General features: G+C 42.3%; 1 protein-coding gene across 2 annotated transcripts in view; it reads right to left on the bottom strand.

Moving 5' to 3' along the window:
• Positions 1–20717, bottom strand: part of OSBPL10 (oxysterol binding protein like 10) — a 324062-nt gene that overhangs the window by 137329 nt on the left and 166016 nt on the right. For both annotated transcript variants that reach the window (XM_049871176.1, XM_049871175.1), the window contains exon 4: positions 18387–18578. In XM_049871176.1, coding sequence (XP_049727133.1) covers positions 18387–18578 — 192 coding nt within the window. The remainder of the gene's footprint in view (positions 1–18386; positions 18579–20717) is intronic.

The following is a 20717-nucleotide window of genomic DNA, read 5'->3' as shown; positions in this document are numbered from 1 at the left end:
ACAGTAACTCCAAAGCGTAGATAAGAAGTTTAAGGACAGTGGGGTTGAAACAACTAGAGCAGAAATACCGAGAATATTCAGACAATGTAAAAGATGTAACCAATGTGACTGAACAGTATGTGTACAAATTGTTGAATGGGAGCATGTTTTGATGTGTATATTTTTACCAAAAATAAAATAAAATTTAAGTGAGAAAAAAAATTCTCTTTGACAATGTCCTACATCCTAGTTGCCTAAAAGCTTTCGAGCAGCCCTCTAAGATACAACTATTGGCCTCTACTCATCTGGAGCTAGAGAGGAGGAAATCAAAGACTCAAAGAAGAAACTAGTCTACAGAACCACTAGTCTACATGACTACCTTGAGACCAGAAGAACTAGATGGTGCCCGGCTACCACTATCAACAGTTCTGATCAGAGACTCGATAGAATGGGAGAAAAATGTAGAACAAAACCAAAATTCCCATAAAAAGGCCAGACTGGTTGATAAAGCCCCAAGACTATGGCCCTGAGATACTCTTTAAACTTGGAACTCAAGCCACTCCCACAGGTCACCTTTCAGGCAAAGGACAGATTGGCCCATTAAAATAAATAACACCACCTGTGAGTACTATGCTTCTCAAAATAATTATCTGGTTGAAACCAAAAGGCTAACATTTACCCTAGACCAAAGATGAAAAGATGGGGGTGGGATGGAGGGAAGCTATATTAATGGCAACAGAACCACCAAAATGGAAATAACAAGAACGCTGATATATTGTGAAGAACGTAACAAATGTCACTGAAAAATATGTATATAAAAAAAAAGAAATCATTATAATTTCCTGTGTAAACTTTCACCCAGACACAATAAAATATTTTTAAAACTTAAGAAAAAATTAAAATTCTCTTTGAGATCCACAGGGTCAGCAGATTCAGGCAGACCTTCCCAAGATCACTCAACAAGAAGAAAGAGCAGCTCTTCCCCAAGGAGATTTACAGACTTCGAGCGATGACGAAGGTGACAGCAATGATGAAAAAGATGATGACAATGACAACAGCAGTATGTCATCCTTACAGAAACCTTACCTTTAAGCGTCAGGCGCTGTTCTAAGCTCTTCACATGCCTTTCTCTGTTGGCCCTCAAAACAAACCTAAGAAGCAGCAAACTAAGAACAATCTTAGCTTCCAAGTGCTTCTCTCACATAAAATACCACAAGCGGGTGGCCTTAAAGCACAGAAATGTATTTTCTCACAGTTCTGGGGGCTGAAAAGTCCAAATCAGGCTCTCTACTGTGTGGTGGAACCCAGAAAACAGCATTGAGGGAGTGGTAAGAAATGAGTTCAGAGACATAACCAGGGGCCTGGTCAGATAAAGCCTTGCAGGCCAATGGCTGGGATTTGGGGTTTTACTGTAGGTGCAGTCAAAAGCTACTGGAGCTTTTCTTTTCTTTTTTTTTGTAATTGTATTTTAGATGAAGGTTTACAGAGCAGATTAGTTTCCCGTTAAACAATTAATACACATATTGTTTTGCAACATTGGTTACCAACCCATGACATGTCAACATTCTCCCCTTTTCGACCTTGGGTTCCCCGTTACCAGCTTTCCTGTTCCCTCCTGTCTTCTCATCCTTGCCCCTGGGCTGGTATGCCCCTTTAGTCTCGTTTTGTTTCCTGGGCCTATCTAACCTTTGGCTGAAGGGTGAACCTCAGGAATGACTTCAGTACTGAGTTAAAAGGGAGTTCAGGAGCCATACTCTCAGGGTTTCTCCAGTTTCTGCTAGACCAGTAAGTCTGGTGTTGTTTTGTTTTGTTTTGTTTTGTTTTGTTTTGTTTTGTTTGTGAGTTGGAATTTTGTTCTATATTTTTCTCCAGGTCTGTCAGGGATCCTCTATTGTAATCCCTGTCAGAGCAGTCAATGGTGGTAGCCAGGTACCACCTAGCTGTGCTGGACTCAGTCTGGTGGAGGCTGTGGTAGTTGTGGTCCATTAGTCCTCTGAACTAATCTTTTCCTTGTGTCTTTGGGTTTCCTTTATTATCTCTTGCTTCAGACAGGGTAGGAGCAATGGAGTTATCTTAGACGGCTGCTCACAAGCTTTTAACACCCCAGACACTACTCACCAAAGTAGGATGTAGAACATTTTCTTTATAAGCTACGTCAGTTGAGCTAGATGTCCTGAGACCATGGTCCCCAATCCTCAGCGCAGTAATTTGGTCCCTCAGGGAGTTTGGACATGTCTATGGAGCTTCCATGACCTCCACTGGAGCTTTTCAACAGTTACTCGATCTGACATGTACCTTATCTTGCTGGGTGGAGAATACAGGATGGAGGCCAAGGACAGAAGCAAGGACAGTTAAAAGACAAGATGACGGTGGCTGGGACCACAGTAGTAACAGTGGAGGCAGTAAGACATGGTTTTCCCAAATTCAGAATCAAACTCTTCTAGGGAAGAAAGAATAAGAAATAAGAATGTAATAGTAGTGATAGTAGTCGTTAAAAAAAAAAAAAGTAGTTGTTAGGTGCCATCAAATCAATTTCTGACCCATAGCAACTCCGTGTGACACAGTAGAGCTGACCTATGGGGTTTCCTAGGCAGGAATCTTTATTAGAACAGATCACCAGGTCTTTCTCCTGCAGAGCTACTGGGTGGGTTCAAGCCACCAACCTTTCGGTTAGTAGCTGAGTGTTTAGCTGTTGTGCCACCAGGGCATTTAAGAAATTATTTAAGAATTGGAATACAGATGGTGGGCCATAATGCTTTAATAACTTCATCTTTACCGACAAAGAACAACACAGGGGATGGGAGAGCCATTTGCCCTAAATTATAAGAATGAAGGTGCCACAGTCTACATTTCTACCCCGATTTGGTCAGCTGAGCAACTAGCTACAATAACCCTGAGCATCGCTCAAGACTGGTCACCTGGATCCAGGTGGTACAGTGGAGGGAAGCAGCCATTACTCTACATTCCCCCTGTACTGTCACCAAGACTAAAGCCATAAGCCCCTGTCTCACTCCTATCCTCCCGGCAGCTTGACAGGGTTGGAGGAAGGAGGACCAAAGAAAAGAGACAAAGGTGGAATGTTCCAGGAGCCAACAGAGAGAGAAAAGGTACACAAAGGCTTCCCTGGTCTGAAGCAAGCAAGGAGAGCGGGTGGCTGGGGAAGGCTCACAAGGATGCGAGATCTTATCAGGTGTCACATGAGGAGATTGTGGTCCCTGACTGTAGCCAGTTGCCTTAGCAACAGTATCTCTATCCAAGGTGATAAATTACCCTACTCTCAAATTCAGTTCATTTCTTAAACAATCGATTTGCTGGAAATAATATGAAAGCAAGCAAATACCAAGCCGTGGACTTAGTGGGCGAGTCAACCATTGGGTTTGCACTGAAGTCCTCATGGCTGGGAAAAATGCTGGAGACTTGCAGGGGGAAAGGGACCCAGAGGAGATCTAATGCATTCAAATTTTCAAATGAAATAAAAACAAAAAGACACAATTAATAAAAAAAATTTAAAAAATAAAAGACACTTGAAAAATTTACATTCCTCTCTGACCATTCTAGCTAAATTCACTGCATCGTTCTCTATCCTGTGTCTTTATTTCACAGAACCTGACATTTATTTATTATTTGATTTCTGTTTCTGTCTGTTCCACTAGACTTTTAAGCTTCTTGACAGCAAAGGGTCTGTGTCTCTGTTTCACCTCCCATCAGGCCTCCTGAGCCTAGAATCCTGCCCGGCACATCGTAGGCCTGCAATAATATTTATCAAATGAAGGAATGAATAACTTCTAAGTTTCTAAAAATGCTTACCCATTGCCGTTGAGTCGATTCCAACTCATAGCGATCTCATAGGACAGAGGAGAACTGCCTCATAGAATTTCCAAGGAGTGGCTGGTGGATTCATACTGCCAACCTTTTGGTTAGCAGCCAAGCTCTTAACTACTATGCCACCAGGGACCCTAAAAAAACACTTAGTCAAGTAAAAATATATGTGTGTATTTCATGCCTAACGGGGAAATTAGGAGCGTTTTCAGCAGAATCAGAACTAAAACAAGGAAGAGCAATATCACCACTACAACTTAACATTATCTTGGCGATACTAGTCAGTGAATTATTAAAAGAAATTAAAACACATCAGAAGAGGAGGTAAAATTATCACTGTTAGCAACAGATAAGGTTTTATACCTAGAAAACTCAAGGTATACAGGGAAACGATAACAAAACAGTAAGAGAATTTGTTTACATTTCTGGGAATAAATTCAACCCACAGAAAACAATAGCCTCCCTATTTAAAAGTCACCCAATCACGTCACCAAATCACACAGAAAATATAATGAAAACAAAATCTCACTTGCAACAGCAACCAAAAGGATAAAATACTGAGCAATAAAAGGGAACTCGTAGGATCTGTACACTTTAAAATGCTTGAGGGCACAAAAGAACACCAAAGTGAGTTGAAAGATGAATAGCTATGCCCCAATACTCCCAAAAAAGGGTATCGTTCACATCTCAGTCCTTAATATATGAATTTAATGCAATCTTAATAAAAATGCTGACAGGGTAGTGGCACTGTGGTGTTTTTAGAACCAGACAAGCTCTTTTTAAAGGTCTTATGGAGAAACAACCATCCAACAGCTGAAACAAGGTATGACTAAGCTCAGTAGTGTATACTAGCCTTACCAGGTATGAAGACATACTCTAAAGTGACAATATTTAAAACATTATAGCTCTGGCCAACGAACAGGCCAACAAATCAATGAGAAAAAAGAGACAGATCCAAATACATAATTTAGTATGTAATTTAGATGGCACTGAAATATCAGTGGTGAAAAAGATGAACTAGTCAATAAACAGCGTTGGAAGCCTGGATGGCTTAAGTAAGACAAAGTCGAAGGAACTCCCTTCTCTCTTCACACCAAAATAAATTCCAGCTGAAACACAATTCAAATATAAAAATAAAACCATAGTGAAAGAAGTGTTTTAAAACTGAACCGTGGTGATACTGCGAAAACTACATCAATGTACTAAAACTCATTGAGCTATAATCTTAAAAGGAGTGAATCTTGTGGTATGTATCATATCTCAATAAAGCTGTTTAAAAAATGAAACCATAACAGTATTTGAAAATACTTTTTTTTTTTAATAATCCAAGAGCAGCCAAGAACTTTTATAACTATGACACAGAACATTAAAGCTCTAAAGAAAAGATTGGTAAATTGACGACAAAAAAATTTTAAAAAGTCAACACAGCAAAAAAGACATTCAAAATATAGCTGACAACTTAGGAAAGGTTAATTTCCTTGGGGGAAAAAAAAAACACATTGCTGGCAAGTCGATGACGAACTCAAAGATAATTCCTAGACTATTTGTAAGAAAAGGAACACATATGAAATAAAAATGGGCAAAGAACATGAAGAGTTTTCTTATAAATATGAAATGATGCTCAACAGCACTTAAGAGAAATTTAAATTAAAATCAGGAGGTACCATGTTTCCCTAGCCAATTGACAAAATGTCAAACAGTATGATAGCATAGTGAGTCCATGGAGTGTCAGAAATTGGCACTCCCCAGCATTTTGGGAGTGGTGTAAATGGTTTCATGGAGCAATTCTCCGTCTGTGAACTGTGCCTAGGGATCCACCTGACTTTTGTGAAATGACTCAGGGACATAGCTCTTCCTTAGAGCACTGTTCGTAAAAGCAAAGTGTTGGGAACACCTTAATGGTTCATCAAGAGAGAAGTTAGGAAGTATGTTAGGGTTTATCCATACAATGGAGCACTCCATAGACATTAAAATGAGAGAGGCAGTTCTTACAGAAGGCAGTCCTTGATAAGGACCTATTTCCAAAGGAAAGAAGCCAAGCCTGTAATACAACACAACCAAGTACATAACAGTGTGTATAATAAGCTACAGTTGGTGTTTGAAACAGGAAGATCTATTTTTTAAACCGAAGAATATACATATACATACAGGTACACATAAACATATATGTTGATACATGTATGGAACACACAAGAAGCTATAATAGTGGTTACTTTTGGTCAGGGTAGGAGGTGGACAAGAGGAGTCGGGCAAGACTTGTGTCAACGTATGGCCAACATCTCTCTATAAATATGCACGCACCTTCTAAATTTGGTCCTTGTGCATTTATTAACAATTCAATACTCTAATTTAACTATAAAGAAATAAAGTTAATATAGAAATTACCTCTGGACAAAGGTAACTCCAGATTTCAAATGGCCAAACTGTTACGAGACACACAACCTGATGGTCAGTCAACTTCCGGGCCTCCCCCCAAGGCAGGACTGGAGGGCACGGCCACAGCTGGTGCTTTCCTCACATCCAGATTCTGGCTCTGGAATTTTCTGTCAATATATCCCAAGCACAGAGTTTAATACAACTGTCACATCTCACAAGTTGGTCTATAAATTCTTTTTAAAACCGCAAATGAAAGGCGCTGTGTAATTATGAAGCATTACTGCTGTGATTTACGTGCCTAAATGTTAGTAAATTCTAAACAACGCTCCTTCCTGTGACAATTTCCCTGTCAGCGAGAAATCCTCACCTCAGCTCCTCTTATTCTCAAGTGTTACACCGTCTGATGTTTATCCTGGAGGTGTGCTGGTACAGCTATACGACAGGCAAAAAAAAATGATTTCCATGATAACGTGTCAGAAAGACGATTATTTCTCTGTTGGAGATAAAAATCTGTACTAAAATGATGTAAGTTGTAGTTTTTCTCCCAAAATTATAGGATACAAGTTTTTGTTTACATTTATGATTCTTATTTCCTCCCTACTAGACAATCAATGTAAATCATATATCGTATGTTTTATATTGGAATCTCTCCAATACAAAGAATAAGAATTTATATACATATATACAGTTATATGGAAACCCTGGTGGCGAAGTGGCTAAGTGCCGCGGCTGCTAACCAAAGGGTCGGCAGTTCGAATCCGCCAGGCGCTCCTTGGAAACTCTATGGGGCAGTTCTACTCTGTCCTATAGAGTCACTGTGAGTCGGAATCAACTCGACGGCACTGGGTTTGGCTTTTGGTATACAGTTATATATGTGTATAAACACACACATATATACACATATATACACACACACACACATATATAAGATATATAGGGAATCTCTCCAAAAATAAAAATACAAACATTTTCTTCACAGATCCATTTGAAAACTACTGTATATCCTTGTACTGGACAGAAAAATCATAAAAGTATGAAAGCAGCAACTGGAGGTAAGAATAACCTTTGGAAAGAAATCCTATCAAGTCCTTGTCACTGCGGCATCAAGCTCTGATTTAAAGATGATCAAAGCATCTTCAAGCTGGTGACCCCGCCTGGCACCTTCATTTCACAGGTGGGAACAAAGGTCAAGGACCCACTCTGGGGTCACAGGGCAGCCGGTGGACCCAGGAGGCAGGCTCATTCCCTCACATGGGTCTCTACCCAGCACTGTAGCCCACACCAGTTATTCATTTACTACCTACAGAACGCAGGCAGAGTTGTTTTCTCTCTGCCATTTTTTTTTTTTTAATAAAACAACAAAAGCGTTAATATAAGTGAAAGCTATGAAAACAAAAACTTCCTGTTATTGCCGTTTAAAACCACATACGACCTGAGAATTACACACAAAATGAACCGTCTGTGCAAATTCTGCGCTAGATGCTGGGAGCACCATTCCTGCCTAGTTACCACCTAGAAACGGAGGCAAACTGGGGTAGGGAGGGGGCAGGGGCACCTACGTCGGGCTTTGTGTGCACATGGTTAAGAGCAGGGTTCCGGAATAAGCCTTCCCCAGGTTCAAATTCCAGTACTGCCATTTCCCATTTGCATGAGCTGAAGTGTCTGTCTTAGCCCTCTAAGCCTCAATGTCCTCATCTGTCCAGTGGGAGTGAAACCTATTTCACAGGATAAGGCATTCAGTAAGTGTGAGCTGGCTTCACGTATGCAGGTATATACTGAATTGTACCATCCAAGGGAATCATCACGGCACAGCCAGAACTCGAACGGTATATGCACTGGGCCCAGTCACTGTTGTTGTTGTTGGACGCCTTTGAGTCGATTCCAACTCATAGCAACCCCATGTGACAGAGTAAAACTGCCCCATACGGTTGCCTAGACTATAATTTTTTTTATAGGAACAGATTGCTGGGTCTTTCTCCCATGGAGCTGCTGGTGGGTTTGAACCACCAACCTTTCAGTTAGCACTCAAGTGCTTAACCACTGCACCACCTGGGCTTCTAGGCTGGGCCACTGTTCAAGGTTTAACTAGCCTTGAGCCAGAATCTCTGAGAGAGCCTAGGCTCGCAGCCAACTCTCCTCAGGGCCTCTCTCACCCTAGAACAGGTTAAAGGTGGCAGGAGGGAGTGCCAGGGCTCAGGGCAGACTCTCTGTGTACCTGACAAAATCCTGCTGGACTGGAACCACTCCAGACACAGAGGACAGGCACCCCAACTGTGAGGCCAGGCCAGCCATGCTGTGAAGCCTGGGCTTCCAAAGTTGAAAACAAAGGCAAGAGCTTGGAATATGTGCGGGACGGCTCTTTGCACAGTCACCAACGCAAAGTCAAAAATGGAATATGCACCGTCACCAACACAAAGTCAAAAATGGAATAATCTTCAACACTATGACATAAAAAACATAGCTTCACAAGGGTTCAAATCCCAGAGGCGAAGGATAAAGAGAAAAGGACGTGGGGGCTCTTCAGGCTTCATTTACATACAGAAGATACACATATGGTTTGCTTGTATCTTACAAGATGCTACAGGTTCTCTGCCACTCCTCCCATTGGAGGATTGGGGTCAATGCCCTGTCCCCTTGAATCTGGGTAGGCTCTGTAACTGCCCTATGACCGATAAAATACAGTGGAAATGACAGTGCACCAATTTCCAACCAAAAGTTTAAGAAACTGGCAACTTCTACTTCCTGTCCCCAGAAACACTTGCTCTTGGAGCCTTAAGGTGCCACATAGGACATCTCACTACCCTGATTTTTCCAAGCTGAAGAGTCAAAATGGAGTGGCCCCAAGAATTCATGAAGAGAGAAAGATACCTGTCAGCCTCTGGCTGTTCCTGTCCCCAAGCTTTCGAATCATCCTTCCAGACAAGTCCTCCTACTAAGCCCTGCCCAAAATAGCTGATTCCTGAGCAAAATAAATGATTGCTAAGTTTGGGGAGTTTTGTCATACAGTAATAGGCAGGGCAGCTTATAACGCTCAACCTGTCATGTAAAAGCAGATGCAAAAAAAGGAAGAGCTAGAGAAAATTCAGATGAATGTAATAAGCAATTAAGGTCCTGGCTGGATGGCCGAGAAGTGGCTAGGGAAGCTGCCTAGCAAGCAAACCACAGTATTTAAACCTCCAAGCTGATAATGTACAGGTATACTTGATGGGGGCGGGAGGGGGAACAACCAGAGTAGCCTGCTTCTGCTAAAAACAGAACAAGACGACTAGGTTTTCGAGAAGAGAGAATCTGTTTTAGCCTGAAATAACAGACTGGGCCGCTGCAGGGAGCCGGGAGGATCTCATACTCTGCAGAAATCTCCAACAGGATCAGAAAACATAGATATATCAAGGCTGGCTTCAGTGCCATGGGATGAACTTAGTTAAATTCCCTCCTTGCCCACTCACTCAATATCCAAAATATTTTATTATCTCGAGGTCTTAAAGCACTTGAAGGAGGGCATCTTGTATTAAATTGCCACACGAGGTGAAAACAGGCACAACAGCCTTTTCTGCCACAGAATCACCTGTGACATGAAAGAACTTTTCACTTAGCATCCTTCTGAGCGCAAAAGGCATCCAAACCATGAATTTTCTGCAAGCCAGAGAGGAGAGACAGATACTCTCCCCTGTGTATAACCTTATTCAGAACATTCTAGTCATAAGCAAGAAAGGCACAAATTCAGTCCACCTGGATGCTGAATTCAGCAGTGATTCTTCCAGAGATGACCTGTGAGCCCACAGAATGGAGGTCCACCTGGCTGGTCAGCCAGCCCACATACTGGCCTCGCCTTCTGGTAAATTCTTATTGCTGTTAACTACCGGGTCGCCAGCTGCCGCTGAGTTCATTTCAACTCACAGCAATCCATCTAGCAGAGTAGAATTGCCCCACAGGGTTTTCTTGGCTGTCATCTTTATGGAAGCAGGTTGCCAGGTCTTCCTCCCATGGAGCCAGTGTGTTGGTTAGAATCACCAACCTTTCGGTTAGTAGCCAAGCAAACATCTAATAATTTTCAGCAAAGTTTAACCAACCAAGTAGATCATCACATCCTTGGACAAAAGCCAGGCTGTATGTACTACTTCATCCCCCACATCAGAGATCAGTGCTGGACCCTGAGTAAGTGTTCAGCAACTAAGTTGGTCCAATAGCTAAGTTTGACCAGTGTTGGTCAGGCTCATTTAGCTTTCTAGGAACATGGTCAGGGGACCCTAGGGGATAGAAACATCCAGTAAGACCACAAGGGGGAATAAGACATCTAGGAGGCACAGTGGTTAAGAGCTATCGCTGGTAACCAAAAGGTTGGCAGTTCAAATCCACCAGCCGCTCCCTGGAAACCCTATGGAGCAGTTCTACTCTGTCTTCTAGGGTCACCATGAGTTGGAATTGACTCGAGGGCACACAACAACAAAACAGGAAGCCATAACAAGTTTTATGTCCTCAAACCACCTGTAGGAGCGCATCGTCTTGTGACTAGGCTGCTTGTACTCCAACTGTTGGCAGCTTCTAACTACTTCTGTACCTCTGCGCCTCTGCGCCTCTGCATGCTTCCCATTCACACACCAACTCAGCAGTTAATCTAACTCAGAGGCCCTCCTGGATGGAGCTCCGCCTTGAGACCACCTCACAGGCCAACGGCGAGCTATGGGACGAGGCAGCAAGAGCTGATCTAATCAGCTTTGGTCAGGTTGGTACAGTCATATGGTATAAAGCTCAGTACGCTGGTCACAATTTAACCACACAAACCTTTTTATCAGTACTTGCTAGGGTGGAAAGTGCTCAGAGGCTTCTCAGAAGCTACTGGTGTTACTGGCAGACAGTCTTCAGGCACTAATCATAGCATGTCCTATACAAACTAACCAGTTAACCAGGACTCCCTGGACTTCCACCACTTGTCTGTCACTTTGTCATACTGTGGTGGCTTGCATGTTGCTGTGATGCTGGAAGCTATGCCACTGGCATTTCAAACACTAGCAAGATCACCCAAGGTGGACAGGTTTCAGTGAAGCGTCCAAGGCTAACGTATACTAGGGAAGGAAGGCCTGGGCAATCTGCTTCCAAAAATTAGCCAATGAAAACCCTGTGGATCACAACAAAATACTGTCTGATATAGTGCTGGAAGACGAGTCCCCTCAGTTGGAAGGCACTCAAAGTACACAGTGGCCGCAACAATGCACCCAAACATGCCAATGCTCATGAAGATGGCATAGGACCCAGCAACATTCGCTGTCTTGTGCATGGGGTCGCCATGATTCGGAGCCAACTTGATGGCAACTAACAACCACCACCACCTCGTATTCTGCCAAGCGCACACCTGTTGGGACTGGTGGGCCCACGTTTTCAGGGAAGGGTATGCCTACACTCAGGGTATGCAACAAGGAAGTAGATCCCTGGTACAACTGAACTGCTGCTATAGCTGGGGCTGTGGCTCCCCAAAGGAGTGGGGACAAAGAGGAGGGCTCCTCTGTTAGGCGCCACTTCTAGGCTGCCCCCTCCTCTCTCTACTCTTGGCAAGCCAACCTGACAAGCCAGCAGAGCTATTATATCAGCTTTTGGTATTTTCCATTTTTCAAACGTCACCTTGACATGTTCAGGAATCTCTGATCGTTTGCTTGAGCGCCTACTTAATGCTCTACTCTGGTGCTTTCTCCTCCACCCACAACAACAGAAGAAGTTAAATTGCAGTATTTCCACCTACATAGACAAAGAAAGGAAAACTGAGAGGCGGTATGACTTGCCCCCAAGGACCTGAATCAAGGTCCATGCCCTTCCTCCTAAAAAGTGCTGTGTCCTGGTGACTCATTCACACATGCCAGGGGCTACGTAGGAGTGAGAGATACAGAGGGCAGCAGTCTATGCCACACTCTAGGAGAGCAAAGACTGCCATGCTCTTGGCAGCCATTGCCTAGCAGCTCCCAACACAGGAATTGGCACTTGGCATATTAAGTGTCTGGTTACCAACGTGGACTTTGGAGACAGACTTCCTGGGCCAGAATCAACCACTTAATATCTATGTGACCTCTTGTGATGTTCTTTTTGATTTCTCCACTTAAACCACGGTCAAGTGCTTTAACCACTGCATCTACCAGGGCTCATTTGGCTAGGGTACAGTACCCAGGTACTCCATCAAGCACTGATCTAGATGTTTCCACAAAGGTATTTTGTAGGTGTGAGTAAAGTTCACAATAAGTAAGGGAGATTGCCTAGAAAATATGGGTAGGCCTGACTCAATTGGAGCCCTGGTGGTGCAGTGGTTAAGAGCCAGCTGCTAGCCAAAAGGTCGGCAGTTTGAATCCTCCATCAGCTCCTTGGAAACCCTACTGGGCAGTTCTACTCTGTCCTACAGTGTTGCTATGAGTTGGATCAACTCAACGGCAGCGGATCTGATTCAATTAAAAGGCCTTAATTAAGAGCAGAGTGGAGGCCCTGGGTGATGCAAATGGTTAACATGCTCACCTGCTAAACAAAAGGCTGGAGGCTCAAGTCCATTACCCAGAAGCACCTCGGAAAAAAAAACCTGGCAACCTACTTCCAAAAAATTCACCATTGAAAACTCCATGAACGTGGTTTTACTCTGACACATATGGGGTCACCATAAGCTGAATCAAATCCAAGGCAATGGGTTTTAAGAGTAGAGATGAGGCTTCCCTGAAGAACTTCTGCCTGCAGCTAACACCTTCACCAGCCTATGCCTGAGAGCTCCTGTCTGGCCTACAGATTTCGGACCTGCCTAGCCAGGCCCCACAATCACGTAAGCCAATGCCTTGCAATAAATCTCCTGGTTCTGTGTCTTTGTTTAAACTGGACTGATAAATCTCTTTGCTTTTTTATGCCTCAGTTTCCCTGTCTGTAAAACAGGGACAATAACAGTGTCTACCTCTCAGGGTTGACACGAGGATAGCACAAGTGAGGCACTGAGCACAGTACGTGGCACGTAAGATCTCAACACCTATGAAATATTATGTTCGTATAATACCCCAGGGCCATTGAGTCGATTCCGACTTATAGCGACCCTATAGGACAGCATAGAACTGCCCCATAGAGTTTCCAAGGAGCGCCTGGCGGATTTGAACTGCCGACCCTTTGGTTAGGAGCCGTAGCACGTAACCACTACGCCACCAGGGTTTCCACATATGTTCGTATAATAGTAGCTACTATTATTGACGGGCTTATGCCTTTGGAGAAAGAGTTTATAGACTAGTGGGGAGATTAGAAAAATAATTAAAACACAAGGAAAGAGTTGCTAAAAATATGGTTGAGGGTTTGCCTTGGGTGGCACAGACGGTTAAGCACTCAGCTGCTAACTGAAAGGTTAGAGATTTGTGTCCACCCCAAGTCCCCTCGGAAGAAAGGCCTGGGGATCCATTTCTAAAAAAATCACCCCTTGAAAACCCTGTGAAGCCCAGCTCTAATGTGACACACATGGGGTCATAATGAGCCTGAATCAACTCAATGGCAACTTAGTTTTCTCTCTCATTCTTTTTCTGTCCCCTTCAGTCCAAGCTGATAGATCTAACCAACTACTGCAGCAGAAAACCTATCAGTCACAGGCTTCATCTCTTTCACAAAAGATTATATAGCCACATCCTTGGCGAACATTCTAGGACATGTGTTCTCAGTTTATGCAACAGAATTTTCTAAATCTTTAGGTTCTGTTTTCATTTTGCACAGTTCATTTTTAAGTCCTTCTCTTTCCTCTTGCATTTTACTTAAGTGGCAAGGAGAAACCATGCAGCACCTTTAGGATCTTAGAAATCTCCTTACCAGATATCCAAGCTCATTACTTTCAAGTTCTACCTTTCACCAAACATTTGAACAAAGTTTAGACAAGTTCCTTGCCACTGCATAAAAAGCATCGCCTTTCCTCCATTGTCCAATAACATGTTCATCATTTTCTGTTAAAGCCGTACCAGAAGCACATTTAATGTCCACATTTCTAGCAACAATCTGTTGACAGCACCATGTGTATTCTCTGAGACGATAGAGACTTTCTCTCTATAGCTCTCCTCACTTTCTTCTGAGTCCTCACCAGAATTGCCTTGGACATCCATAATTCTATCAACAGTCTCTTCAAGGCAATCTAGGCTTTTACTGTTAGACACCTTAAAACCTTTCCAGCCTCTACGTATTACGTAATTCCAAAACCGCTTCTACATTTTAGATATCTGTTATATGAACACCCCCACTCCTTGGTACCAAATTGTGTCTTAGTTATCCAATGCTGCTGTAACAGAAATAGCACAAGTGGGTGGCTTTAACAAACAGAAATGTATTTTCTCACATTTTCAGAGGCTAGGAGTCCTAATTCAAGGTGCTGGCTCTCGTAGAAGGCTTTCTCTCTCTGCTGGTTCTGGAGGAAAGTCCTTGTCTCTTCTGAGTTTCTGCTCCTGGGTGATCATCACATGGCTTGGCATCTCTCTTCTCCTATCTCTGCTCTGCTTTCTTGTTTAATTTCTTTTTATATCTCAAAAGAGACTGGTTCAAGATACAACCTACACTAACCCTGTCTCATTAACATAACAAAGACAACCCATTCCCAAGGGGATTATAACCACAGGCAAAGAGGTTAGGATTTAAAACACATATTTCGGGAAGACACAATTCAACCTGTAACAGTCCCCAAAAGAAAATTATGGGTCAATGGCAACACACAATTCTGTTTCAAATTTAGTTATCTTCTGTCACCAGATTGTAGCAAAAAGACAATACACAGTAGTCCCATCATTTCTTAACACCCCCACCAATAATGGCTTTGTAATTGTTTCTGATAATTTGATCAACCAAGTTGCTTTATTTTTCATTTCTTGAATTGCTAGTGAGGATTATGCTCGTTCATTGCAATGAGATTGTGCTAGAACTCCCCATCTCCATCCCTCCTGACTGCTTCCTGAGGGAACTTTGGGTACCGACCTTTGGTATTTTGATTCTTTATATTTTGGATGATAACCATTTAATCTTTTAAACTGTCCCATTATTTTCACCCATGCTGTGGTATTCCATTTAATATTTATTCAATTGCCTTTGGCTGTATGACTTTTATTCTTTAGATATTCAGGCACATCTGTCTTAAGTATGATTTCCCTCATCGCTTCAGTGATCTCAAGTTTATCTTCTCTCTACAGCTGAAATAAAAATGCACTCCATTTTCCTCACTGTATTTATCTTATAGATAAATACACTGGCATCTAAAAGCAGAGACCTTGGTATTCTGAAACTAATATACTTTTAGAACTGAAGAACTTTCTGGTATGAGTGAAATTTGCTAAGACACCTCCCAAGGTGGCTTTCTCCACATCAGAAAATATCAGACATCACAAAACAGCTACACTTCTCCAGTCAGGAGAGGAGACAGACACGCGATCCAAGAACCAAAACGTTCAACTCTTTCGTCAGAAGGGTTTGGCGCTAAACACTTCTTTCCAACACCAGTGTTGCACACACGTCAACAAACTCACAGTTTTCAGCAAGAAAGGTCATAGGTATATAAAAGCAATCACCTGAAGTGTTATACTGCTTCCCAAGAGTACAAAAAAAGACATCAAAATGGCTATGGAGATGTTTTGCCTAATTATTTTTTTTATAATGAAACTCCACAGGAAATTTCAATGTTTCCCTCCCACAGAATGATAAAAAGGCAACGTACATGTAATTATTCATAAACTGCAGCTCATACTGATAGAGAGTTTTTATGTTATCTATAAATGTAGGCATATATATAAAAACAACTCAGAAGTCAAGTCACTGAAAATTAACAGTCATTATCTGTGGAAGATAGGATTATAGTAATTGATTTTTTCTTCATATTCTTTTGCAATATATACTTGTATTATATACTTTATATAATTAAATATTTTTATCTACAAAGACCATATATATATACTTTTTTTAACTTGATATTTTTTAAAAAAGGAGGTAGAAAAGACGTTGGCATTATATTGAACCAAATGCAATTACACACCAAGCGAAATTGCCTCAACTTTTATGAAAGCCACTGCTCATCATCCATAAACCATCCCATTGTTTTTTCTCCTCGTAAGTGGCAGGCCCACCATCATCAGTCATAACAGTAAGGTTAACAGAGATTCATTACAATAAAATAAAAAGAATTTGTGAAATACCATGAACTTTCAACTCTTTTTTTTTTTAAGGCTGTAGTCTTTAAAGTACTTGTAAAAACATCTACAACAAGATCTACAGAAAAGTGGGATGATGGCAAATGGTTAAATTTTGTTTGTTTGAATTCCTATCTGTTAGATAAATACTGAACCATTTCCTAGCGATGGCAAAGTGATACAACGCTGAGGGATTTCTTTAAAATGCTCTAGACCAAAAAAAAAGGGGCAGGGGAGAGGGTGGCTATAGGAAAATAGATGAAGACAAGAACATAAAGTTGAAACTGTTGAAGCTGGGAGAAGGGTACATTATACTATCCTATTTTTGTGTATATTTGAAATTTTTCCATAATACAGAGCCCTGGTGGCACAGTGGTTAAGAGCTTGGCTACTAACTGAAAGTTCAGCTGTTCGAATCCACCAACTGCTCCTTGGAAACCCTACAGGGCAGTCCTACGCTGGCCCATAGGGTCGCTATGAGTCAGAATCGACTTCATGGCAACCAGTTAAGGTTACGGTTTACAGCATCCTGAGCAGGTGCTGTGACAAGTGAAAGGCAATATACGTATGTGCAAAACCATTCATCCTATCAGATAATGGAACGAATTTCAGCTAATAGCCAAGCTTTTTTTTTTTTTAAATGCCAGAGTGACTAGGCATTCCAAGGTGAGCACCTTACCTGTAATTCACATTTCAGAATTCTGTCTCGGTACCTTTTCTTCACAGGCACTGAACAGTATACGCAAGTATAAATCTACCAAGAAAGAAACGTCTTCCACAGGCATCTACAGATTTGATTCAGAAGATTTTTAGATTTTCTGTCCTGCACCAGAAATCAGGCCAAAAGAGTCAGCCAACAGAGCACTACCTAACCTGGCTCATGCATTTAAAAAATACAACAAGATGCACGTCGACTCAAGCAGCACCGAAATCCTATCCTCGAGTCGCATTCTCCCGCACGACAGAGGAAGGGCTGTGCTACCTTCTCTGAGAAAACAGCTGGTCTGTATACAAGCCAACTGCAGGTCAAAATAACCTGAGCACTCGACGAGGTTAGGCAACCAAGACCAGCATTATTTATTTCCTATACACAGAGTTTATTCTCAACAATAGCTGCAAACGATGGCATGAACACTAAGGGATCATATCACTGGGGAGGCCCAAAACTCCTGGCTTCCCAGTTTAGCAAGTGTAAAAATAAAACACAACCCCACATCACATTCCTAAGGCACTTCCAGCTGAAGGGTTTTTATGTGCGTTATTATGAGTGATCCTTGCATCACCCTTCACAGGGTGATTTAAAAAAAAAAAAAAAACGCGTTGTTGTCCAGTCGATTCCGACTCATAGCGACCCTACAGGACAGAACAGAACTGCCCTATGAGGTTTCCAAGGCTGTAATTTCTACGGAAGCAGACTGCCACATCTTTCTCCTGTGCAGCGGCTGGTGGATTCAAACCACCAATCTTTCAGTCAGCATTCGAGCACTTAACTAATGTGCCACCAGGGCTCCTTTGAGAAGGTGATAAAGTCTGTGTTATTTCCATTTTACAGGTACAGAAAGTGAGATTTAGTGCTGTTCAAAGACTTGTTCTTAAAACAAGAGAGTCTTCTGACTCCAAGGAGAATCTCTTTACGCTACCCCACACTACTCCTGAGTGTGTTCTGTCAGAAAGAAGGAAGAGAAGCACTTCAGGAAGAAAAGTGAAGAAGGGCAGGAGAGAGCGGGCAAAAGTTTTAGGTCTAACGCTTCCCAAGCTTCAGAATATCCCTAAATTATTTCCTGATTATTATTTTGTACTGTCTTTTCTTTGCCATTTTTTTTTTCTTTGCCATATCTGATTGTACTTCCATTCTTTTTTTTGTGTGTGTGGGCTTGCTAACTACTTACTTAACCAAAGAAACAAAAACGATTTTTTTTTTTAACCAGGACGGAATGCCATGGCTGTGGGGTCCACTCTCTTCATAAATCAAGATGAAACGAAGGAAGAGAGAAATTGGCAGAGCAGCAGCCATGGCCCCCAGCTCCCATGGACCACACAACCTAGTAAGAGAACATAGCCTACCTCTCTGACTTCGTGAAGCTGTCCAGGATACTGACTCTTGGCTCTTCGGGCGGCTGCAGGCGACTTGTGATGCGTGACTGTGACAACACCGGGGGCCCCCGCAATGAGGTGTCTCGGGCTACATGGAGACGCAGAATTGGGTGTTCCATGGGGGAGCAAAGTGAGACTTCGGCTTCGGGAGCTTGGAGCACTCTAGAATAAGCAACAGGCGTTAGAACTCAACATATGACCTGGAAAACATGACTAAGTGTTGGTTCCCATTTGTTTTGGACCTCTTAATCCTTCCCCTTCATCAATTTGGAAAGATGAAAGCATGGAGGAGGTACAATATTACATCAGCAAATCCCATAAATACTTGCTTAAGAAAGACAATTTCCATTAACTATCCTTCTGGTCCCATTCCCAATTGTGTTTTTCCAAACATGTCCTGTACTATGGCCACAAAGAGTTACTCAAAATCTCCCCCAAACACCACGGATTGGTGCCTCTGCATGCATCCTCTCCTATCCCTGGAACACCCTTCCCTTCCTGGCTAGCAAGTCCATGTTGAGCCTTCAAGACTCTGTTCAATCTAGCTCAACTGGCATAACACAGTGTATAAAGAAAATGTTCTACATCCTACTTTGGTAAGTAGCATCTGGAGTCTTAAAAGCTTGTGAGTGGGCATCTAAGATATTCCACTGGTCTCTCCCCATCTGGAGCAAGGGAGAATGAAGAAAACCAAGGACATAACGGAAAGATTACTCCAAAGGACTAAAGGACCACAGCTACCACAGCCTCTACCAGACTGAGTGCAGCACAACTAGATGGTGCCCAGCTACCATCACTGCTCTCACAGGGATCACAATACAGGGTCCCGGACAGAGCTGGAGAAAAATGTAGAACAATGTTCTAACTCACACACATACACACAAAAACAGGCTTACTGGTCTGACAGAGGCTGGAGAAACCCTGAGAGTATGCCGCCAGACACCCTTTTAACTCAGTACTGCAGTCACTCCTGAGGTTCATGCCTCGGCCAAAGATTAGACAGGCCCATACAACAAGAGGAAACGGCCACACCAGCCCAGGGGCAAGGATGAGAAGGCAGGAGGGGACAGGAAAGCTGGCAATGGGGAACCCAAGGTCAAGAAGGGGAGAGTGTTGACATGTCATGGGGTTGGCAACCAATGTCACAAAACAATACGTATACTGTTTAATGAGAAATTAGTTTGTTGTATAAACCATTTAAAGCAGAAAAAAAAAGACTCCGTTCAGTTGTCCCCTGATCTGTGAAGCATCCCCTCAACTCCTCAGTCTCTCTGCTGCTCATATCACCGCATCAAGATTCTGTTCATTGTTCAGCTACTTTAAGAGTCTTCCTTACTCATGTTTATATCCCAAGTCTGGCACATAGTGTTTAATTTACTAAGTGATTAATAAATGTTTGCTGATGAATGCATGAACTAATTACCCACTCATTAATCCTGATTTGTCAGTCCAGTGTTTACATTTCATCCTATGATAATATATAATCCATATGATAACGCAATATATGATAAAGATAGCATCTCATCTCAGTGAGGATGAGATGGACTTTTCCACAAATGGTGTTGGGATAACTGGGTAGCCATTTAAAAGGCAAAGCTGGATTTAATCCTCAGGTCATAGATGCCAAATCGATCAAAAACTTAAATGGAAGAAGCAGCCAAAAAAACAAAAGCATAACACACTAGAAGAAAACACGTAGGAAAGGCCCAATACTTCAAATCCAAAAGGCACAGAAGAGCAAGCTTGAAAATTCTGATAACCTAACAATTTAAAACTTGGGTAAGGGAAACAGAACGAGACCCACTACCACACCAGCAAAGCCAAGCAATAATCTAGGACCTATCTGCAAGTTTTTTCACAAACAAAAGGCTAATAATCCTAATTAAAAAAATTTTACGTATCGGGTATATTAATTCCTAGAAATTAATAAGCAGAAAAGCAAACCATTATAAAAATGGGCAAAGATATGAACAGATAGGTCACCAAAAACATAAATGGCCCTTAACTATATAAAAATACATTCAGCTGTATTCGTAAGTTAAATGTAAACTCAAACCACATTTAGGTACCATCTTTTACTCATTAAGGCAGGCAAAAATCCAAAAGTGTAATTATACAATGTGTTGATGGGGCCATAGAGAAACAGATTTAGGAGAGTGTAAGGCGGCTAAAACCCCCGAGAGGGTGACCTGGCAGCTCTTATCACGATAGCAAACGCATTTCCCTGGGAGCCAGCAACCCTACACCCGCGAATGGATCCTCTGGATACACCTGCACCAGGTGAGACAGCACGTGCACACG

The sequence above is a fragment of the Elephas maximus genome, chromosome 27 (assembly GCF_024166365.1).
Source record: "Elephas maximus indicus isolate mEleMax1 chromosome 27, mEleMax1 primary haplotype, whole genome shotgun sequence".
NCBI lineage: Eukaryota > Metazoa > Chordata > Mammalia > Proboscidea > Elephantidae > Elephas > Elephas maximus.
The sequence above is the reverse complement of the archived record's forward strand: the minus strand, read 5'-3'. Positions and strand labels throughout refer to the sequence as shown.